The sequence below is a fragment of the Molothrus ater genome, chromosome 1 (assembly GCF_012460135.2).
Source record: "Molothrus ater isolate BHLD 08-10-18 breed brown headed cowbird chromosome 1, BPBGC_Mater_1.1, whole genome shotgun sequence".
NCBI classification, from domain to species: Eukaryota; Metazoa; Chordata; class Aves; order Passeriformes; family Icteridae; genus Molothrus; species Molothrus ater.
Window position 1 is genome coordinate 141,856,705 of NC_050478.2, and position 24,326 is coordinate 141,881,030.

The 24,326-nt window shown below is 44.0% G+C and overlaps 2 protein-coding genes across 16 annotated transcripts in view; one reads left to right on the forward strand and one right to left on the reverse strand.

The window, feature by feature from the left end:
• The first annotated feature begins 15 nt into the window (after positions 1–15).
• On the forward strand, positions 16–3,651 carry NDUFB9 (NADH:ubiquinone oxidoreductase subunit B9). The gene is given in 5 exon segments (XM_036378967.2): positions 16–130; positions 254–279; positions 282–445; positions 2,348–2,461; positions 3,406–3,651. Coding segments are annotated over 5 exon segments (522 nt in total). The 5' UTR covers positions 16–44; the 3' UTR covers positions 3,538–3,651.
• A 3,590-nt stretch (positions 3,652–7,241) lies between these two features.
• The window catches only part of MTSS1 (MTSS I-BAR domain containing 1), a 124,502-nt gene continuing 107,417 nt past the window's right edge, over positions 7,242–24,326 (reverse strand). For 2 of the 15 annotated variants that reach the window (XM_036379083.2, XM_036379078.2), the window contains 6 exons: positions 23,868–23,965; positions 21,702–21,912; positions 12,835–13,029; positions 10,615–10,779; positions 10,133–10,295; positions 7,242–8,920 (listed from right to left, as the gene is read on the reverse strand). In XM_036379083.2, the coding sequence (XP_036234976.1) occupies positions 8,382–8,920; positions 10,133–10,295; positions 10,615–10,779; positions 12,835–13,029; positions 21,702–21,912; positions 23,868–23,965 (1,371 nt within the window). In that variant the 3' untranslated portion in view covers positions 7,242–8,381. Of the gene's footprint in view, positions 9,068–10,132; positions 10,296–10,614; positions 10,780–12,834; positions 13,030–14,030; positions 14,151–21,701; positions 21,913–23,867; positions 23,966–24,326 lie in introns of all 15 variants that reach the window. The other 13 variants (XM_036379072.2, XM_036379070.2, XM_036379071.2 and 10 more) reach the window with 8 other exon arrangements.

Consider the following 24,326-nt stretch of genomic DNA (forward strand, 5'->3'; position numbering starts at 1 on the left):
CCCGGCATCCCCCGCGCGGAGGGAGGCCCGCGGAGCCGGGCGCCATGGCCGCCTACCTGACGCACCAGCAGAAGGTGCTGCGGCTGTACAAGAAATCCCTGCGGCACCTCGAGTCCTGGTGCATCCATCGGTGAGGGCGAGGGGAGCCGGGAGCGCTGGCCGCCCTCACATCGGGGCGCTCAGCCCCGCGTTGGCTGGGCCCGGGGTGGGGGTGGTTGTTTTCCTCCTCACTGTGCGTGACCTCTGTCCGTAGAGACAAGTACCGCTACTTCGCCTGCCTCTGAGGGACCGCTTCGATAAGAACAAGGATGTGAAGGACATGGTGAAAGCCGCCGAGCTGCTGAAGGCCGGCGAGGAGGAGTTCTGGGCGAACCAGCACCCACAGCCGTACGTCTTCGCCGACTCCCCCGGGGGCGTTGCGTACGAGCGGTACGAGATGTACAAGGTGAGGCAAGGGACGAGGGGACAGGGGACTCCCAGCCGCTCCTGCTGGGCGCTCCTGCTCTGGCTTTGCTCCTGTTTTGTGTCGCTTGTCGTGGGCAGGGCCGCAGCTTGGCTCGGCAGGGTCACTTCACCGCTCCATGAACACCTTGCTGCTTGTGTGGGATGAGCTGCTCTGGTCCTTGAAAATGGAGTTTCTTGATCAGTTTGAGCACCGCTACTTGTTCTTTTGGGATTTTGTCCTGGGGATAACCATCTGCTCTTTTGCCAAGCAGGTCAGGCTGGCACAGGAAGGGAGCTGAGCTGGGGACGTGAGCAGTGCCCAGGGAGCTCTGCTGCCTCCCGAGCACAGCCTGGGTTCCTCTGCTCGGCTCAGGTGTCACCTTGGCTGTGGGGACTTCCCTTCACTCAGTCCTATGGTTCTTCCAGCATTTGAGTAGTGGTACAAGTTACCATTTCCCTTCGTGTGCTGCAGTGCCAGATTGAGCAGTTTGTGTGCTGCTGTGTGAGAGCAGCACTGCCTGGAAATAGAAGCCTTATGTTTAGACTGTTAAAGGCACTTCTACAGGTATTGATCATCAAGGTTGTTTTATTTAGGAGCAAAAGTTCCATAGAAAAACACAGGGACTTTGCTTTTTTGGTATCATCTTTTTAATGCATTAGAAGTTAATACTGGGACTGCTTGCACCCGTTTCCTCCCAAATTTGAAAAAAGTGCTGGCACAAGACTGGATCTGGTCAGATCTTTTTGCATATTAAGCCATGGAAAAAGAAAAGTATGACATAGATTTATCAGGGGTAGAATAAAGAATATATGAGTGAAAAGAGAAGAACTTACTTAAACTGGTGCCAAGGTCAAGGGCCTGAACAGTAGTAGAGATAATAGTGACAGAGAGTATGGACAGAAAAAAAGGCAGCTGAGCAATAAATGATCAATATTAGTCTTCATACAGAAACACAGACTGGGTTATGCTTTCTTTTCCCAGTTTAATGGGCTAAAACTGTCTTAACAAAATGACTGTCACAAGGTTTGGCTGGTTTGTGTATCAGTGACTGTCCATTGTGGATGCTGCTCCAAAATGTAGGTTTTAGAACTCAGGCTGATTGGTGGTTTTAATTGGAGCTTACTGTGGGTGGATATTTACTTCAGCAGCTGTGCTATTTGCATTCAGTCAAACATTTGTTCTGTGATGAGAATCACAGCAGGAAGAAAAAAGTGTGAATGTCACTAAATGTATGATGGTACTGGAGCAAATTCTTTCTTTTTTTTTTTTTAATTGGGTGTTTTGGTGGGATTTTGTTTTTTAATCAATGTTCTTCTCTTTAAAATGTAAACAATTTGATATTTTTTAAATCACTACAAAATTATAAATTTTGCTTTTTTCCCTTGTCACAAGATCTTAGAGGTCAGAACATTCTCAAGATCTTAAAGGCCTAAGAAACTGCTCATTTCTTAGTAGTTGTAGATAAGCAGAAATGAGCTGTAATGTTCTGTCTTTGTCAAGTAAAATAAATCAGTAGTTGGAGAGAAGGATTCCTCTAACCTGCTGCCTTTGAGAGAAGGAAGGAAGAAATCAGATCTTCTCCTCCACCAGATGGAATTATTTTGAGAAGTTTAGAGTAAACTGAGATGACCTGGGACTTGTTTTAGAATGGTGTGATTTAAGCAAGTCACTGTGGTGATTTCCTGTGGATCAGGATAATGTGTGAAGTTCTGCTCTCTGCCACGTGCCTTGAGATAGTCAGGCAGCTCTTAAATGGTGTTTTTATGTAGTACTTCAGAATGGGAAAAACCCCCTAGGGAGTAAGACTGGCTTCAGCCTTTGTGTTTCGTTCTTCTGCATGTGTGTACAAATGTGATTTCATATATAAAAAATAGTATTTTAAATGATAATTTTCTTCAACAGATTCCTGAATGGTGCTTGGATTTCTGGCACCCTTCTGAGAAGGCAATGTATCCTGATTACTTTGCCAAACGAGAGCAGTGGAAGAAGCTGCAGAGGGAAAGCTGGGAAAGAGAGGTCAGTGCTTGCTCTATGCAAAGGAAAGTCTCTTTAGCACACAGGTATCCTGTGTGGCACAGATGTGTTCTTGGAAAAATTACTGAATGCCTACTGCAGCCTCAGTTAGACTCTTCAGTGCTGGAGCCTTTGTCAGTGTGAAACAACCTAAAATGCCTACACATTTGTTACAGCTTCTGGAGGATTGTGGAGGGAATTTGAAGTTAAAGCTGAACCTGCAGCCTTGTGTCAGTTAGTAAGAGCTGTTACAGCAGTTTTGTGGTGGGGGGAAATCCAAAGTTGGATGAAAGGAGACTAACCAGAGAATTCCTCTTCTTCTGCTGTGGAGCTCTGACACTTTCTGGTTACACCTTTTGAACGTGATGTGCTGCAGTTGTCATCAGTTGGGCATTGAGACCAATTTCTGGGCCATCCTGAACTGAGATTTGGTTGGAAGAAGTTGGTGTTCTTAGAACAGTCCTTTGATTCAATTGGATTGTATGGAATGTGGCACTTGTGCTGCTTCAAGAAACAGGTATTGAAAGCCTGTGAGGGGCTGCTGATGGCATGCAGGAACAGAAGTCTCCTATTTACTGACTGCAGGGAAACTTGGTCCAGACTTAGAATTATCTGTCAGCTTCCTGAGCAGCACAATTCAGCCTGTTTGAGAGAGTCATGATGGATGTGAACTACATGGAAATAATGACCTTTTAAGTGAAATTTCTCTTGTAAATCACTTCTCGCTCCTAGAAATTCCTTCTTAATTAGGTAGTATGAGCCTACAGTGATTACTGAGTGGAAGTTAAAGTTGGGGAACATGAAACCTGTCAGCCAAAGGTGTTACCATTGATTCTTCTCTGTGGAAGTAGAGAAGAACCAGTGGTTCTTCGTTTTGCTCATTGCCTGGGCACTGGAAATGGAAGTGTGTGTTAATTGCTAAAGCAGTTCTGTGTCTTGTCTTCTAGGTTAAGCAGTTACAAGAAGAAACTCCATCTGATGGTCCAAAAACTGAAGCTTTGCCTCCAGCTCGTAAGGAAGGGCATCTGCCCCCCATGTGGTGGCATCATGTCACTCGACCTCGTGAACAGCCCATGTGAGAGCACCTTGGGTGTGGATGGCAGCAGTCTGTGCTGCAGGCAGGTGGCACCTCAGTGACCACTTGCTCCTCAGAGTAATAAAATAAAGCCAAATAAAGTAACAGAAAAGGTGTTTTTCTGGCACACTGCTCTCCTCTGACACACTGATGCTTCACTGTCAGCTTGTGCAGGCAGTTCAGATCAGCCCCATAACTTGGAATGTGGTACTAAAGACAGGCAAAGTGTTAAAGCTGGAGTTAAAGATGCAGCAGCAGACATGGGCTTTAGGTTCTCTTGTAATGAGGGTATTTCTGACCTTGCTGCAGGATAAAGACATCTTTCTCTCCCTTCCCTCCTCCTTAGGCTCTTGGCTGCATTTTTCACTTTTGTATCAAATCTCACAAGACACAAACTTCATTTACAATATGGTGCTTTCCTCATGGCATGGATACCAGTGCTGTAGAAACCAAAGGAAAATTGATCCCCACATAAACTGAAGCCCAGATAACCACTGAGCTGTATCAGTTAACCTGCATGGGCTGCTGAGGATTGTGGCTGTTGTGTGCCCATTCCCGGGTCACAAATGATTCTGGCAGTGTGACACAATGAAGTGGGGACAAAAAGCTGTTTGCTTCTGGCCACGTTCCCAAAGCACTGGTACAACACAGGGGAAGTTCTGCTAACACTACAGTAACTGCCCTGTGAGAGAACAGATGCAATACAGCCACTGAGCAAAAGCTCACAGGAAAACCTGGTCCTTCAGCTGTTTTCCTGTTTTTAGGGCTAGGAGATGTAGGGTGCCTAATCTGACTTCCATTCTACAGTAGTTACTTGACTGTGCCCATGTTTAAGCCTAAAGATTAATATTTCTCTGAACCCCAATTGAACAAAAGATGACAAAGCTTCAGCTCTTCTAAGAACCAAAGATACGTAGCTCAGGAATAAGGCTTTAATCTGGTTGATTTTTAGAAACTTTCAATCTGCTCCTTTACAGTAAGTCTGTGTGCTAAAATAGGTATGAATTTTGAAAATAAAACTCCAGAACAGCAGCTTTACATATTCCACAGCTGAAATTTCCATTCCTGCCAAGAAGCAGGATCTGTTCTCTGTGCTCAGTTAGTTAAAAGGAGTGATGGATTTGAGGTGTGCCCTCTTCCAGCACAGCTGTTCAGCACATGCCACACCTCAGGCTGGAGCTGTCACTTGGAACAAGTGCCTTCAGTATTGAAACAGCTGAGCAAAGCACTGACACCAGAGTGAGACAAGATGCTCTACAGCCATAGAGAGAAGGGGGAATCAAACTATGATCCTTTTGGAGACATTTCCATCCAAACCACATTGGTTTTTCCTTTAACATCTTCCTGACTGTATTGGGATGGGATGGGTCAACTTTATACAGAGCAACCTTCATTGTCCTGGGAAGGTGTGAAGAGCACACCAGTGCTCCACAACATCCAGCGTGGCCACTTGGCATCCCCCTCACCAGTGGACTGGGGGTGGGAAAGATCTTGGGAGGGACAGTCAGAACTCAGGACAGCTGACCCAAACTGACCTAAGGGCCTGAGCTCCTCTCTGCAGGGCTCCAGAGGCTCTGCCAGGAGCCTACTCCAGCACAGGCTTCCATGGGCTCTCAGCCTCCTTCGAGCATCCACCTGTTCCAGCATGGCCTGCAGGTGGATCTCTGCTCCCCCTTGGGCCTCCATGGGCTGCAGGGGCACAGCTGCATCTCCTGCAGGGGAATCTCTGCTCTAGCACCTGGAGTAGCTCCTGCCCCTCCTTCCTTACAACCTAGGTGTATGCAGGGCTGTTTACCCCACATATTCTCACTCCTCTCCCCACCTGCTATTGCTGTCCCACAGCAACTTTTTTCTCCTTAAATCTTTTATCCCAGAGGCATTACCACTGTCACTGTTGGGCTCGGCCGTGGCCAGTGGTAGGGTCCATCCTGGAACTGGCATTGTCTCTTGCAGACATGGGGGAAGCTTCTGGCAGCTTCTCACAGAAGCCACTCCTGTAGCCCCCTGCTACTAAAACCTGGCCTTATAAGCCCAGTGCAGCAACAAATGGATACCTTTAGATAAAAATGAAATCACTGCAGTAGCAAAGAAACCAGGCTATTGTGTGGCAACTCCAAGAGGGAACAACATCCTCCCCTTTCTGCCTTCAGTGCTGAGAAAGCTGAACAAAATAGTTTTCACGGGGAGCTGTGGAGATGGTGCTGGTGTTGTGCTTGATAAATTCTGGCTGTAGCACAGGCAGTGTCTGTCGTCAGCAGCAATTTTCCTCCTCTGGCCTAAGGAACTGTGGTCCAGCACTGAGATGGATGCACAAAAATGCAAAGTCATCTGTGCTTCCTGGCCAGGTAACAACAGTGAAGTGCAGGGAAATGTCATCTGTTACTGTTTAACAGGAATTTCTATCGTTAGCACTGCACTTCTGCTCCACTGCTACCCTGCTGGTGCCCATCAGTAAAACACAGCTTTATGCAATTTTATTTACTTGGTTTTTAATTCTCTCTTGCTTCAATTACACGCAGATGGAACCTGCATGATCTTGAAGGCCACCACTGATGTCCAATGCTCTGGAAGCAAAAAGTCTTTAAGAAGCAAAATACAGGAGTTTTTCAGCAGTTCTTTATTTATAATGTAGGCTTAAGCAATCATTACAATGTAGAAGGGAGACACACTTACAGCAATTATTTATACCAGTTTAGAACAAAAAACTGCACAGGGAGAGGTCAACTCTCAGTACAAACTAGCAACTAAACCACAATAATTTACCATTAGAAACAATTTATTTTTCAGCTGTGACACTGCTTTTACAATATGCAAAAACACAAACAATAGAACTATCCAAAGTGTTTTGTCACATTCTTTCTACATTGAATTTGGCAACATTTTATATTAAATTTTACTGATTATACTAACGTTTAAGAACTAAACAAGTGAAAAGCTGTACTTGGGTACAGTTACATCCATTTATTTCAAAGGTTTAAATAACACTTTTAACTATTGAGATTATCTCCTAACAGTTTTTGTTTACGCAAAAACCATCTCAAAGCCTCATTTGCACAATGCATCAGCTACTGTATCAAGATTGGTGGGCTACACCACAGGCACTACTGTTTATTATATTCTGTAATAAGGAGCTTGTTTTTCAAAGAAAGGAAGGTTTAATATTTTCTAAGAATCATGCTTTTTTTTTTTTTTGCTTTTAAGCCATAACAAAAAAAAAGTTCAGCAAGCACAGCAGTGTAAAATGTCATATAGAACACAGTGACTACACAGTTACTAGAAGTTTCACATCCAATGCAGTTATGTATTAAAGCATAAGAGGTCATGTAGGCAAGTCTAGAGCCAACAGAAATCTGCAGTGTGTGGTGGAAACCAGCCCCTCACGTGTGTTATTTGGTGCATTTTGGAACAATCCCGAATCCGCAAGTCTGGTGTCCCTCCACACGTGGGTGGGCAGACAACATCCTTCTGGATTGTCTTGACTGGAACACGTGTCATGCCAAGGGGTCTGCACATTTCTGTCAGCTTTAGGAGACTGGTATTACAGCAATAACTTACTTTTATTTTAAGGAAAAAATCCAACTCTTAATGATTCTATCAATAGCGTTCCAAAAAACATTACTTAAAAGTACAAAAAAAGAGATTACAGTGGTCAGACTCCCAGTATTATCAAAAAGCCAGTATCACCCCCCACCCCCCACCCCCCACCCCTCAACCCTTTTCTTTTCGGTATTTAAGAAAAGCCAATCAACTGCCATTTAAAAGAAGTTAAGAAAAACAAGCCCCTGTATTGGAAAGAAACATTCGCAGTTTATTAGATCACAAGCTGGTTTCACCTGTCAAATTTTTAAGTGTTTTCTCAAAATAGTTGGGCTTTCTTAGGTGCCCAGCCTGCTGGGCACAGTCAGAAAAAGGCATTTTGATAACATTTAAGAACTCCCTGCTTGCATTTTACAAATGTTTTCACATTTTTAACTGCCTTAAGCCTGTTGTCCTTGTTTGTATTCAGCGGAAGGATGAGTGGAACAAAACGTGAAGGTGGAAGAACCAAGCCTACACAGTTAAGGCTGCATGCATGTGACTGAGAGTTGCTGCTGTGCAGTCAAAAAAGAAATGTGGAAAAACTCAGTTTTTAAAACACCCTACAGAAACAAAACACTGCAATCCAATATGGCTTATTCTGATGCATTTACCATGAAGCTACTAGTAATTCATCCTACTAGGCTACTTTTGTGCAACAGCATCTGCTATTTTGATGGCATCTCCCTCCCCCACTACCCCCCAATAACTCTACCAACTGCAGGTTTCTTCCTTGCATTATATATTGCTTTATTGTCAATTTTTATTCCTGCTTTTCAAACTTTTTTAAATACTTAAATGACGATCCATTCCATATAGTTTGACTTAAACTGTAATAAGTCCCATTGTTCTATTTTTTAACCTCACTATTACAAGGCGCTCTACAAAAGCTTGCAAAAAAGCCAAATTTTCATTAAATTCATTTGCTGAAGTTAACTACTCGACAATTTTTTTTTTCTTCTATGATTTAAAACTTTACAAAGAGAGTTATAAAAAAGGTAAATGGGATTTGGCACCTTCAGAAAAAATTAAAAGTGTAACTTAGATCAAAAAAATGCAGAAACAAAATCATTGATATTTACAAATTAAAACACCACTGAAGATTATGTCTTACTACGCTCTTTCATTTGTTTTCTCTTTTAGAGTACTTTCAGACCGTCTGTTACCGAGTATCTTAAAAAAATCACTGATTACAGATTGGAATGGATAGAGACAGATTCGTTTTCTCACAGTTCCTCCTCGGCGTTCAGTAGTCTGGCAGCTTCTCCTCTCCTAGGAAATACGAGGCGCCGAGCGATCATTCGTGGTCGTCTTCTTCAGCTTGACGCCGCGCCGGATGGCGTTGAGCATATCCTCCCCCTGCGGGGCATCGCCGGGGCTCAGCTCGCCGGGCTCCAGCTCCGCGGGCCCCGCGGGCGCCAGGCTGCCGACCCCATCGCGCTCGCCCTCCTCGCCCTCGGGCACCGTCTGCCTCTGCTCCTCGGCGGCGCCCGCTCTCTGGCCCGACGCCGGAGGGTTGACAGCTGCCTGCCCGCTCCACGAGGGCACGCTGGTGACAGCCTGCCCGCCCTCTCCCGCTGCTGGAGACTCCAGGCTTTGCTCGGGACACTCTTCTGTCCCAGCGAGGGCACCGGGCAGCCCCCCCGGGATATCGGGGACGGTTGGCGTTTTGACGGGGATCACCGGCGTCTTGATGGGAATGGGGCCTCCGCCGATGGTGCCGCGCCGGACCGAGGGCTTGGTGGAGGGCGTCCGTCGGATGGTGGCGACGCCGGGGGTGGCCATGACCGGTCCCAGCGTGGTTGGCAGACCTGCGGTGGAAGCAGGACGCTTGGTTTGAAACATTCTGCGATAGGACTGGCTAATGTCACTGTTTCTTGGGATGGTGGAAGATTTGTCAAACTCCTGTTGTTCTGCCTCCTGGTCACCACTCACAGAGAAATAATCATAATCTGAAACTGATGCCAAAAGACAGAGTTAGGATCAAGCTGGAGCAGACAGCTGAGTCGCGTCAGTAAGTCTGAAGTACGGACAGGTAGCTAAAAAAGCCTGGAGTCAGTAAGAATGAAAGGAGTTTCCACCTTTAGAAGGAAGAAAGTCCAAGGTTCTGTGACCAAGATTTGATGCCTGAAGGCATCACAGCAGATCAGTCCTACAGCTGCAGGGGCCCCATGGCTCTTGTGAAAGAGAACGAGCTCCATATTTGTCACCAACATGAAGACACCAAAACCTACAAGCCACGTGCCACCACTTGTAGATAGAAATACTTGAAAAATGTACTTTAGATTAAGCAAGTCGGTTCAGGGGACTGTGTACCAGTGATTTTAGCAGCAAATTTGTTTATTTTGCGAACAAAGTAAATCCCAGCTGTCAGCTCTGAAAACTCAGCCTCAGCTTTAATAATTGCACTGGGTTCCTTCCTCTCCACATAAGTGCTGAGGAAACAAGGCTTGGCAAACACCAAGTCTGGTCTCTCTCAGCTTGCTGTTGCTCTGAAACAGGGTACAAAGCCCAACAACTTACTGCAGCTTTCTAGCTATGCCTAAGTCTCCAATGGAGTCTTTTTCCAATTACAACATTTCTGCCTAGGCAGGAAAATAAAAGGTCACTAAGGGAAACCAAGAGCAGATTGAGAGTGCTGATGGAGGACAGCAAAGCTCATGAGTGTGCATTTGCTGAGACAATAGCTCAGAAAGGACCTAAGAAGTATTGGATGCAATACCAGTGTCACTTACAATTCCAGGAGCCTCTTTAAAATGGTGGCATCCTTAGGCTGTAACTCACTGAAGCGGTGCACAAGAAAATACAATTGTTCAGTACACTATGCAGTAGTGCAGGTTTCTGTATAGTTAATAAATCCAGGCTGCATTCCAAGCTGGAAAAATCTTCCTAACAGCAATGCCAGCCTTCTTCCCCAGCTGCCTACAAAGCCAGCAAGGGATAGCTGCTCCTTGCACCAGGGGGTGAGTGTGTGATGGCCAGGGTGGGAATGCTCTAGAAAGGAACATCTCCTGAACGGGTACCTTGAGATGGGATCGTGTCCTCTGAACAGCACGGAGTTGTTGTCTGGGTGCTGTAGCCACTGGAGCACTGCAAGGAATCCCGACTGCTCCTCTGGGTGTCCAACTGCAGCCCCCTGGACAGAGCAAGTGCCAGCTCCTCACAGGCCTCCATCTCCTCACCCTGCTGCTTACACACAGGAGAGAGACTCATTACACCTGGAAGGGTCAGTCACCTTCACCCACTTTTAGCTAGCTCTCCTCCCCACCGGAGCTTGTCACCATCATAATCCAGCAGGACGGAGCCCAGCCATTAGCTTGGCCATGGGAACAGATGCTTCTTTGGAGTACATTGCTCTATGAAAGTCAGTGCCCAACAGCGCATTCCCTCCTGCCTGCATGGTTCCCACCGACTACACCGGCACCACTTCCCAGACAAACACAACATAAAGCCAGCATGGCCATTTCCTTTACACCAAAGAGGGTATGTGAAATGAGAGCTTCACCCTTGTGGCAGCTGACACCGTCATGCTCCGAGGTCTCTGTGGCTCCTCAGGGGCGGCGGGCGCTCCGCTGGGAGCGGCTCCGTTGGCGTCGGGCTCGCGCTTGTCCTTGCGGCGCTGCAGCGTGTTCACCACGGGCTGATCGTACGGGCCCGGCTTGGCCCAGTCCTGGGGAAAGCAGCTCGTTAGGGACAGCCTCCATCAGGAACTGTGCTAAATCACAGGCAAAACTATGCAACAGGGCAATCTTAATGCAACAGATTGTGTGTCAAACTGGATATGCCTTTCTGAATAAGGTGAGGAATTAATTTTGAGGATATTAAAAATCCTCGTTTATTAAACCTATTTCCTTTATTAAAAGGAATCTAAATTTCCCATTCTACCTAAATGTTCTTCTCTGAAGGTATTTAACATTTTGATACTGTAGTTTTATCTAAATGCAATTCCATGGTGTCAAAGCCTACATTTTCAGAATTTCGAGCACAAAAATCACTGTCACACAGCAGAAGATACAGATAAATGTCCAATCAATGATGAAACTGTTCCAGGTATACACAGGTTCTAGTATTACATGCTGTTACAGATGTCTTCAGTTCTGAAAAATTAGGCTTGAACAGATTTTTCATACACATTAGTGGAGCAAGTTACTGTGAGTTATCTCTCACTTTACTTACTAACTGAAATCTAGTTTATAACGATAGTCTGTACTGAACAAAGACTAACCTCACTCTGAATTACTGGTGCTAAATTTGAAACAGAAATTCCTCAGGCCATGAGGTCTGTATTCACTTGGGGCTCTATTAAGCAAAGTCCTGAGGGTGTCCAGAACCCACACGCTGCACACAAAGAGCTTGACTGATCCAGGCCCTGTGCTGGCATGCAGAACCAGTGCTAAGCAGCAGCACCTCCAACACCAGCTGCTCCAGGGGCAATCCCAATCCTAAAAGTTTTCCTTCACTGAGACAAAGGCTGCTTTAAAAATGGAAGGAACAACTAGTGCATGAGAATGGGCCCCAAACCCTCCCAGCTGCCTGCTGGGCAGCCTCCCACAGCCTTCTGATGGACAATTAATGATGGACCAAGACCACACTGCAGGCTTTTTGAGGTGTCTCAGTCCAAGAAACCAGAAGTGCAAGGCTGCTGAACTGACAGACCCCCTTGGACAGACAGGTATTGGTTTTGTTAACTCATGTGAAACTCTGCTTTGCCTTCACAGCTGTGTCTCTGCTCTCATAGTGTTTTGTTGTGAAAGAGATTGGCAAAGAGCTTCTAGCAGAGACACAACAAATGACCCTGAAGCCCCAGGACCACTGTGGCCACCCTGGATGTATCCCAACAGTCTCCAGCTGCTGGAGAGAGAGTATGGGCATCTGTAACAAGTTATGTCAATTTAGATGTATATACATGGGTCCTGTGGTGCCTATGCAGTATTACACAACCATCCACAGGCACTTAAAATCTGCACAGCGACTGATGACTGCACATCAGCCCTGCTAAACATCCAGAGCAACAGACAAGAGATCTTCCCCCTTTGCTCTAGGGCAGAGTCTCCCAGGGGAACCACCTGGCAGGGATGAACTTACAGGCTCTAGCAGAGCAGACATGTTTTGATGCCAAGTAAAATACCTGCAGATCCAGCTGGAGCAACTGAGAGAAGATACTGCACTCTTTTTTGGTGGTCTCCCCAAGAGAGCAAAATGAGCTAGCTGGGTGAGCACATCCAGACTGTGACAATAAAGCTTCAGTCACCACTTGGGTTTACCTGGTGCTGAGCACCTTCTTAAACCACTCCAGCTGTATCTAGGAGAGTGGGCCTGCCTACAGCCACAGGGAGAACATCAGGCTGTCCCATGTATGGTGCCACTGAAACAACTGCATGCCCTTCCCTGCTCAAGTGAGCATTTTGACCATGATAAATAAACTTTTTTCCCCCCTAAATAGAGCCCAGGTGTTTTCACCAATGTTTCAGAGCTAAATTATTCCTTCCTACCTAGATGTTGTCAGCTTTGGTATGTTTCAGTTGGTGCCAGAATGCACAAGGTAATTCAGAAATACCCACAACCGGATTTTAGGTGTGATTTTCACCATGCAGTGCCCATTCAGAGTGATACCAAACAGAGCAAATCACCCAGGAATTACATGGACCGAAAGGGAGCAACAACTGCTGTGTGCATGCTGTTGGTATGAGGAGGTGAGGACTGCCACAACAAAAGGAACACAAACCTTCCAGCTAGGGATCTTAGATGATGGCAACATGCCTGGCCCAATGGTGTAATAATGAACGTAGTCTGGAAGGAGGGCTGAGGGAGCCCGAGTCCACGCGCGGGAGACAGGCGGGAAATGAGGGAAAGGACCTGCACCAACTGAAGCTACGGATGGGTCACTTGATAAACTACAGTGATAAAACCCATTAGACAACTGGAAATGAAACAAATAAAAAAAACAAAAACAGAGAAATTAATATAAACAGGATGAACACGAAAATACACTGTGACTGATGTTCTAGGGAGAAAATCTCTGTATCTTAAAACAAAAGAAAGGAAATTCTTCAATTTGCTGCAAATAAAAACCAGAAAATTGATACAATGCTTGTGAAAAGTGAGATCACCTGAAAACTGTTATCTATAACAAATTTCAGGCATCAATCTAGCGGTCATTGTCTCCAGGCTGAGCAGCTTTTCCTTCTGTCCATGAAAGCAGCACACTGTGAAAAAGCCTTTGCAATTTAGGTACCCTGCAGACTCTGGACATAGAAAAAGAACTTTTCCAATCCTGAAGGCATTTGCATTGGTGGTATTTAGTCTGTAGTGTAGCTGGACAGAGAGGAAAAGCATAAAGCCTTCAAACATGACATGTTCTGGCTGTGTGATGATATGGAAGAACAAAACAACAAAAACCAACAGCAAGGATTTACCAGATGAGAAAGGAGACTGCTATCACTTCCTCCCCCAATTTAGAGTGTATCCCATGTAATTTATTCCAACCATGTCTATTTTGCTTGCCTTTTTGGTAAAATAAAAAAACAACCAATAATCAGTGTAAAGTATGCTACCTAATGGGAGAGATGGGAGAAGCCACAAACAGCACAACCTGGGCAAGGTGCTTTTGGTCAGGCAACCAGCTGGATTTGGACAGCATTCCACAATCTCTTTGAGTAGAAAAGCTGGAAAATGACCTTCTCTTAGAAAACGACCTCTGTAAAATGCCCAATTTGTAGCTTCTCCCAGTAGCTAGTTCAAAGGCAATTGTGGTTTTTATTCAAACATACTGACATCTAAGGGAGCGTGCAGCAGTTCCTGGTCTCATCCCCACAAAGAGGAATCCTGGCTGCATCCCATGCATGGAGGTTTTGTCAAAATGTTGCAGGGTTTGGATAATGAGCTAGTAGGTTTGTATGTCTTGGAGATGAAGTTTTTCACCTTATCTGTGGAGGCCCAAGCCCCCATGGTGGAGCCTGAGCTGACTGAGGTGGGGGAACTGCACTCGCTCACTGACTGGCAGGTTTCAGAGGCTTCTGAAGAGGCAGAGCTGGACGAGTTCTGCAGCATAAAACAGCACCGCAATGCAGGGAAAGGATACACAAGCCACCAGAAAAGAAAAAAATCACAAACAAAAAGACAAAAAGCACATACACAGAGACACACAGGAGAGGGAAGGATGAGAGAAGCAAAGGGTTAGGATTTTAAAGATCAATTAGAAACTGCTCAAAACTATTGCTAATGTTCATGAAATCTATGAAAAAAAAAGAAGCTATTTGCTTAATGCGAGAACTTGCCACACTGCTTAGGAATGAGGGATTGAGGCAGAGACCTCAACTCCTCATTGCAATTTCAGCATCTCAATTCTGCTGCTGTCTCAGAGCAAGAAGCTGAGGGACCTGAGAGCACCTGTGGTCCAAACATGCAATATACTGAGACAACTGATTTATACAGAAAAGCAGATCATCAGTAATTCAAAGACACAAAGTTTAGATTTAAAACATGGAGTAGCGAACATCACTTAGATTCACAAGTTCTCATACATTCTGATCTGCAAAAGTGCTTGTGAAAAGCTCACCTGAGTTCAAGTATTATGGAACAGAGAAAGAAGTGATACTTACCAAAACTGGAGGTTTCCAAAGTGCATGACCTGTATGCATGTGCCTCTGCAGGTAGGATGCATACACCAAGAGCACTCTGACTCAAACCCTCCTGCCCAGCAGCCAGCAGGAAGGTACATGCACTCTGCTGAGGGCACAAGTGCTGGCATGTGCGTGCCACCTGCCTTCTCCCAACTGCTGAGGCAGAAAATACCAGGGACTTGGATGGAGAGTAAAGGAAAATGCAGGACACAAAATGTCCACTGAACACATCAAACATTTTGCTCCTACCTAGGAACTTCTCCAGTTTTCAGTGCACACCTTTATGTACCTTTGCTGCTGTCAGACCTCTACAACAGCATCTAATTCAACTGCACAAAGGCCAAGGTGAATAACCACATGAACCATTTTACCAACTACAATGCTCTTCCACATCTCCCCCTCGAAGTGGCATCCTGCTCTGCGGGGATGTGTGTCCAGGTCCAACCGAGAACTTGGACATGGTCAGGAACACTGGCAGAGTTGTCAGGGCAGTACTGAGCTCTGTTCACTCTCAGAAATCCAACACTAGCAGGACCTATTCATCCTTTAGTAGCCAAGGACCTGTGAAACAAGTCTATAAAAGGTGTTTTATGACAGCAGAGAGAATGTGCTGCTGTATCCAGTTTGTGTAGAAAAGACAGCGATTTCAAGGAATGACATGTTGCAGAGGAAGGGAAATGTCACCTGAAGTAAAATTCCCCAGTTAAACTTAGATAAGATCTGGGGTGAGTTTGAATAGAAGGACAGCTGGGTATGAGGCAGTGTAGGGGAGTAACTTCTCCTAAAACCCACAAGTTGTCTCACTGCTCACCAGGAGCTACCGATGGGTAATTACAGCCAGCACCTGGGTAGAAGGAAATGTAGGTGTCCCAGGATGGAACACGGTCACCATAAGGATTTTGGTGAAGGCTGCTGGGGCAGCTGATAAGTCAACACAGTATCAGGATCTTGAGCTTACTGGTAAACTGTGATTTAAGTGAAAGTTTGCAAAGGCTGCTAAAATTTTCAAAAGCATGTAGAGTGATGGAGTATTTTATAGAAATAACACTCATGCCACCCTATGCTGACATGAGATGATCTGAAGGTGACCTGTCAAATGTGCTTAGGTTGCAACTCTGCTCAGCTAACAAGGCTTGTATTCAAAGGGCAGGAAGAGTTGAGGTGAAGGTACAATCAGAGGGAACAGCAACAAATGACACATTGCTGTTAAGGACAGCAGTGAAGTGGTGTACCTGATGATGCAGTGGCATGATATTTAGTGGAACTTGTCACATTCTTGATTTAATGCAACTCCTTTTACAGGAAAAAAGCCTCTGAAAATAAGAATACTGATGAAGATGAGCTGCAGTTGACTCTGCCATCAGTCATAACCATGGACATGAGACTATTGCCTCTGTCCCTAGAGAAAAATACATTATAGAAAACTAGCTTCTACACTAAACTCCAGAGTTCTGCCTGACATTCCAGGTACCTCAGCAAAAGAAGCTCTCAGGAGAATACTCACACCACTGTTATGGTTTAGCCAGGAAAAAAAAAAAAAGAAGATAGAAAAATGCAATTACAGAAAATACTTTCTGAAACCTCCTACTTATGGTCTGAATGACCCTCCAGGGTCTGCATGCTCTGCACATGGCAGGAGAGATAGGAAGGGTCTGAATGCCAAGCACAGCATCTCCCATGCTACCTTGTTTTCTACAGATGCCCCAGGGGTGACAAGTAAGAACTTGGGAATTTACATTTAATACACTATTTGTGTTCACAAGACAGAAATTTCACAAGGTTTTGTCATGTAATAGTAGAGGGAGCTAATAAATGAGGTTTATTACCAAAAAAGATGCATTAAATAAGGTCAAAAATGCAGATTCTGAAGATGCAAAGTATGGGGGGAAAAGACTGGAATTGGTGAACTTATTTTTTTAATAAAATGACTCCTCCAAAATGAAAAAAAGATGACAAAAAGGACTCTCCCACTAATTCAGTGTGTCTGTTTTCAGCAAGAAAAGCTGGACAGAGGCTGAACCAAGGTGCCATGGGGAAAACATCCCGGAAGCTGATGGAAATGCGAGAGGTGGTGCTACAGAACCAGGGTCTCCTCATCTTCAGAAACGTGCAAAGGCACAGAGAAAGGGAATCTCTGGTCTTGCTAAAAAGGATTCCAGCAATGGAGAGGGAGGCAGAAGAATACTGAACTCCTAAAGGAAAAGCACAAGGAAAACATGACTGGCAGCAGGTCAAAGGATGCTCGGGTCAGACTGGAGAGCCAGTCCTGAATGGCTCCACCCAGGTGTGGGAAGGACAGACTTCCCTTCTTACCATGAAGTACATGAGGGACTGAAAAGAGAAACTGCACAACTGCTGCTTGGGCAAAGAGTCCCAGGCTTTGGAGTGCTTGTTCTAGATGCACAAGCCTTGGCACACCCTCTCCTGGGAGCACGCACACAGGGCAGACCAATTTCTACTTCCCAGCCCATGGTGTGAGAAATTTGACTATCAGACCTTTTTCACCTTGCTTTAGTAGACTCCTTTTTTAAAATGACTGTTTTGTTTGAATAATTTTTAAAATCAGTTCTTCCATTTTAGCTGGTTTTTTTCCCACAGCTGCATAATGGCAGTTCTGCTCTGTTCTAAAATTATCTCTTCTGAGAAAAAGCTTAAAATTAACAGTATAAAGCTAAAGCTTTATGCTCTGCAGTGACAAGCAGTGCCCCAAATGTACATTTGGACAAGTGTAGCTTGGTCTCTGGTTTCTCAGACGAGCCATGGATAGTGTCCCACTGCTTGGTGTGGTATGTATAAGTGCCAGCAGGGATATAAAAAAAAGATTTTCTGAGCTACTGGACTATACAATTATATTTTCAATCTGCTGTCCTACTAACCTATAAAAGGACCATGGTTATCTTGGATTACTTGCATCCTTTGTTTGCTATGTTTTCCACTCAGACATGGCATTGCTTTCTTAACCCTCTCCCATTCTCAAACAGAGACAGAGATTCCTGGACAAGGGTTTCCCAGGAGACCAAATCCTAATGATGAGCGTGGTCCAATGTCCCTCTAGAGCCAGTGGAAGATGGGCTCAGCTACTTTTAGAAAAGCTCTGGATACTGACTCAAGGTCAGCTCCTGAATTTGTCTAATTTCCAGGAATCTGCCTCTACTGATTCTAGATAAATATCTCTGTATTTATCTTTCTAGTCAGGACAAACTATTGTGAAGTAACTTAGAAAAGGAATTTTAGAAGAAACAAGTATCTGGTGATAAGTTACAGATGTGTTTCAGTTTCAACTTGATTTTTGGTTTTTGTTTTGTTTGTTTGCTTTTGATGGGTTTTTTTATTCTGTTTTGGGATTTCTTTTAAGGTCTGATTTGGAAGCATTTCCTAATTTAAATGGAAAACTGAACAGCTGTAACAATATATTTCCCCTGTTCTAACTTGCAGCTATTTCAAGCAATAGAATCTACTCAAAAGCAGGATCTTTCTAGCTTTGTAACCTGTACATGCAGAAGGAACTTCACATTCAGTTTCCCTCCACTGTTTAGGGAAAGTGCTTTCCAGATCATTCTAAGAGTAAAGACTTATCTCTCTGCTGTCTGACAGAATATCAACATTTTTATCTTCACCTGCTTCTTTCTCTCCTTTTGCTTTCACCTCCGTGAAGTCACAAGGAGCCTGTAAAATCCAACTGTGTAAGTGCTTCCCTACATGTTCACTTCAAATCCAGTGGATCCTACTACTATCATGCCCTGGATCAAACATCACTATACTCCTATCACACCATGTGATCACAGACACTCCCAGGCCTCAGTTTGTCTACCACACAGGGCAAGGTGTGGGTTTAGCAGCAGCAGCCACATCCAATGCCCAGCCAGGAGCCACTCTGTGCTTCCAGCAGCTCTGCCAGAAGGGCTTTGTATGAGGTCACTGTGTGTCATGGGCAATGCTGGCCATGCCTGACCTTACAGCTGGCATTTAAAGAAACTGTTCCACTCCAGAAAGAGACCTGTGATGCTTTTCCAGCTGTTCAGCTACAACCAAATGTACCCTTTCAATTAGGATTAAAGCCTTTTACAGTGACCTTCCCTCATGTACAGCCATGTGCTACAGGCTAACACTTTTACTCCCAGCAACTGCAGAGAGGTGCTCCTCACACACCAGTGAAAGAGCAGTCTGGTTTTGTAATTGCTCTTTTTCTTATCCTCTATGCTAAGTGTGATAACAATAAACACTTACTACTCTTACTAACAACTACAGGCTGGAAAGCAATCTTCATTTTGTCAGACTTCTCTCCTCTGGTATGGTCTGTATCTTCTTTCAATCTCCAGTTACTCTTTGAGATTCCCACCAACTCCCCACCCCCCATCTGTGATTTTGAGGAAATTCAATTTAGTTTTCAGTGACACTTGCTTGCCTAAAATATAGGTGAGCTTATATACATAATAGCTTCACAGAACTCATATATTCACATTCCTATAATATGGAATTATACATGGCCCCCTTCTACTTTTTTTTCTAAAACTCATTATCAAATGAAAAAGGGCTTTGTTGATCCAACATATGCCACAGCATGTACCTAGCAAACACCATCAAAGTGTCCACCTGCATGAAATATACAGCTTTTATTCTCCTTTGCTGGTTCCAGAGCTTGCTTTTCTGCCTCTCAGTGTCACTACTAGAAACAATGTCATCAGTGCTTGAGACAGAGCAGCAGCCTCCTCCCACCCAGCACCAAGCACAGCCCCAGGGAGATCTGTCAGTTGGTTAGAGACACACAACACGGGTGATGTTGCCCACTGAACAGCTCCTGCTCAGCTCACAGTCACCTGTCAGCACAACACACACAATTTACTTAGTGCTGAACATACAAAGCAAGACACTTAAGCAAAGATGAAGCAGCCAGGCAATGATCTGTTACCTTTTCCTCTGTGTAAAGGTAAACAGAACCAGAGACATACAGAGCACATACCTATTTGTTATACCAACACACTACACTTGTGACACTGCTGCAGCCTTCTACAGCTCATGAAAAGCTCAAGGGTTGCTTGGATCAGTTTGCAACCTTATGGAGAGTTTCTAAAATGAAGTGAAAGCATATGAACTTAGCTGGTGTAAATCAGCGTGACTCCCATCGACTTTCAGGATGTTCTGCCACCTAACACCAGCCTAAGTTCTCTCCTCTGTTTAACAGGGGAATTTGCAAAGAGAGGTGTTGGTTTTTTTCATGCTAAGAGCAATTGCAAATTTACATCCTTGTCTGCAAACACAGCATCATCATGTGGATTACTGCCCTTTTATGCAGGTGCAGTGGATACTATGAAAACCAAAGATGATGCTAGCATGTGTAACTGATGTATGTATCTTAAAAGTCAACTTCCTTACCTTGTTACTATTCCAGTTTACTTTATTATTGCTCATTTACTTTTTTGCATTTCACTTAGGTTAGCCATAGCCAATCTAAACAAAACATTCATTTTATTAGTGTGCACAAAGTTCTTCAGGATGTCATCTATAAAAAAAAGCTGCTGTGTCCAGACTCAGGACAGAAGAGGTATCATTTGAAAAGAAAGCATTTCTATTAAAATGAAAGAAGGAAATAAATTTTAAAACCATTGAGTTTCCCTTGAGAATGTATTCCAAGCCTAAAAGAACCAGTGTTGTTTTGGATGATACTTTAAAAATTTCTCTAAGGGTACTACTTAGTAAATGTTCTGCAAAAGGCAAGGGTCTGTGTGCTATCAAAGGTGGTCTAGGGTGGTTTCCATGGGCAGGTGACACTTGATAACCACTAACATTTGCTGACTATGAGGATTAACACTCCCCAACCATGCCTATAACTACCTGCTCCTCAACATGTAAAAAGGAGTGCAACTACATTTTTGAAGTACAAGACAGTTTTTCTCCAGTGACCTCAGGGTGCATTAAAGTAATACTCAACAACAGGATACTAGGTCCTTTTCAGTTTGTAGGTAAATTTTCAATGGGATTTATAATGTGAGAAGGCAATTCAGCCTTGATTAAAAATATTACAGTTGCTATGGGGTTTCTTAAAAAAAATCCTCAAAAAACAGCAAAGAAAATTCAGGTGCTGAAAGATACAGGCCACAGAGCATTGCAAATCTCTGCCTGCAGATGGCCAGTGAGTTTTTAGAGGAAGGATGCCATGAACAGAGTAGCAGCTTCCTTCTGCAGACCCAAAAATGCTCAGTTTGCTTATATTTGTAGGGAAATCCTCTCCATGTGTCTGGCTTCAGGATAATATGAAGTTATAGTATGTGACTACACAAAAACTCATTTCTTATGAGTTTCATGAAGAATTAATAATACCTCCCATTTTCATGCAGAAACCTTATTTCTGCAAGGTTCTCAACTGAGAGTCCAAAATTCAAGTCTATCCACAGAAATAGGTGTCATAAAAAATGGCAAAACAAATTCCATATGATAATGCTGGTAGCATTTAGAGTATCCCAGACCCATTGCAGAGGAGGAATTAAAGAAGTCTCTCTAATGCCAAAGGCACCAGCATCAGTACTATGGCTGCCAAAAGGATGTTCTGGCATCAATATTTGCCCATTAAACAACAAAGCGCCACCAGATATTAACCACTTGCAACCTGTGCAGGATATTAACTGGTAAATTCAGTGGGTAAAGTGAATATTATTCCCTCATATAACGTGGGTCTTCTTGCTCTTGGTTGTCTGTATTTATCTCAAAGTTAGGCATCTAGGCTCCCTCCGGGACCAGAGGGAAAACTGTACAGCCCAAGAGCAACTCATCCCTTTTATGCCAAAGCAGCTTAAATCACTCCAGCTAGAGGCCCAACTTTTAGATAAACGAAATACACTGAGACAACCCTTACCCTCAATGTTTAAACTGACTCCAGGTACCCCAAAACCACACCAGCTCCTTTTTCTGAAGGGTGAGCCAAGTTAGAGAGTCCAGCTCACACTCAGGTTTGTGTTCTCATGCTTGCACGTACCTGGTTAGGTGCTTCTGGTGGCATGGGGGATGGCGATTTGGACTGGAAAGCATCCTGGGACATGAATCCAGAATCATGGGAGGACACACTGGACAGCCTCATGGGTGCCTGCTGAGGCAGATTGGAGCTGCGATAGCGATAGTGTGAACTAGGTGAGTGCGAGTGCGAGCCACTGGAGCGGGAATCACTACTGTTAACGCTGTTCAGACTGCTGTGAGAGACAAAAGGAACACAGAAAGGAAAGGGGAGAGGAAAAGACACAAGGGTGGGGTGGGGAGAGACCCATATACAGTACAATTAACATTCCACATGTCTCTAGCAACAGGCAGCATAAACCGGAAAAGAAAAATGTTGACAAATTAAATATATATATATATATATGCACATATATATCAGTGAAGAACCATAAGCAGCTGCAGTATCCCTGGTGACCAGAGAGAAAATGGCATTTTATCTTGAGTGTCATTCAAATGATCAAATCTTAACCACTCAGACTTCAAACTCAGGTTAGGGATGAAGGAATTGCTACATGTCCTCCCTGAGCATGGCACTTGCTCAGAACGTGTCTGCTGATGGTTCTCTCCTATTTCTGACTCACAGCTGGACCAGATTGTCAATGGGATTTCTAGCAGGGGGACCAAAGACACTGGAGTTCATCTAAAAGTCTGCCCCTGGGCATGCTGCTGCAGACAGCCAGCAGGACAGTGTGTGAGACATCTGAAAGCACCACCAACCCCCCACACTTCAGAGTACCTGGGACACGTTTTGCTCACTTGAAGGCTTCCTACCAGATAAAACACAGGACAGCACATGGAGTGAAGCCAAGCCACTGGGTATGGAGCTTTAGTCAGTAACAAGGACAACCAGAGAATGAAACCCCAAAATTACTATCCATTAAAACAAACCACAGTGATTTTTCAAAGGAAGAGACTGATTTTTAATCCTCAGAATCCATACATGCCAGCCACAATGTGGGAGCTTGGGAATTTCCTGCTGGGGTGGCTGAGCAGGATGTACCAATCTGATGGCAGCTCCCTGCTGCACTGGCAGCAGCCTGGCCTGAGGATGGCTCTAAAAGATGCACAGGTGAGGCTGCACCTCCTGTGCACCAACACCACCTACACACACCCTGCAAGTCAGCAGGGAGCAGAGCAAGAGGAGCTCTGCTTTGTTTTACCCACACACATCAGTCTGTGCCATACAGGTTTTACCATACAAGAAGATGAATTTCATTAGGAAGAGATGATGAATTTTTGGGGTTTTTTTTGCCATTTTCTTTTATAGCTTCAGGATATTGCATCTTTAAGCCTGTGCTCATTGCTCTAAATATACACATTTTCACATATATATATATAAAATACTGACTTTTTTATATATATCTGCATGCAGAGACAAGTAGGTGCATAGAAGTTGTGTTCACTTGCTCTGACATGCTGTAGGTAACTTTGCTCATACACAGGGAACCTGCAGAACATAGCTCATAAAGCAAACTGAAAGGTAATCATTTGAGAGCAGCTAGAGAGGTGTTGAGCAGAATACACAACAGGGTATCTTCCTTTTCAGTAAAAGGAAAGAGTAAATGTGGACACCAGGATATGGGGGCAACATGCTAATAAACTGTTTTATGAGAGAAAACAGTTTTTACAGAGAAAGCATAGACAGAATCCAGTGTTTCAACATATTTCAGGACAGCATTAGACAGCATTAAATAGTCAAAAAAACTTGTATCAAAAAGCATTTCCATCTACCAGATTGATAGGGCAATTGTCAAGGATGTTTTTCCCCTTTTCAAATAGTTTAACTTACTGATTAGTAACAGCTACTTAGAATAATCTAAAAAGTCATCACATGAAAAACAGAAAAGGAAATTATGAATGGACAATCTCAAGAGTTTAGATCAGTACAATCTGCTCTTTGATCCAAAATGGATTCAAGAGAACTGAATCGAAAGTATCTCCAAGTTGTGTTGAATTCAAAAGTTGTTCAGTCCTGCCCATCCTTTTTAATATCCCCAGCACATACTGAAATGAGTAAAGACCATGAGGTACTGTTGTACTAAGACTTGCTATTTAAGATTTAAGAATGTATACAAATCCATTTCACAGTCTGAACTTGCTTCCTTCTGTCCCCAAACAGGTTAAAAATAAGTATTACCAATTGACTTACCTGCAAACACTAGATTTTCTGGACATTGTAGTACTGGGAGAGGATGGAGGAGTCTGGTAAGACCAGCTGTAATCAGAACCTTTCAAATCTAAAATTACCTGATGAAAGATAATCAATAGCATCAAGGATGTGGAAAAAAATTCACCCTATTAAAAGAAAGCATCTGCTTGTCATACAGCATTCATAGCTGCCACAAACTTTCAGTGCCAATTGAGTCTCAGTTCTTTTCCAAAATTATGCTGTATCACACAGGTGAGTCAGTTTCATCCTTGGCTTTCCTGGTATATCAGCATACTTCAACACTAAGGCTGCCACCACAGAAAGAAAGTTCAGATCTGAATGGAAAAAAAACTTTTAGGAAGTAAATTGGAGATTTATTTTTTGCATTAAGGAAGCTTTTCCGGGTTTTGTTTCTTTTGTTTGTTTTGACTTAAAAATTATTACAGCCTTTGAGCTGAA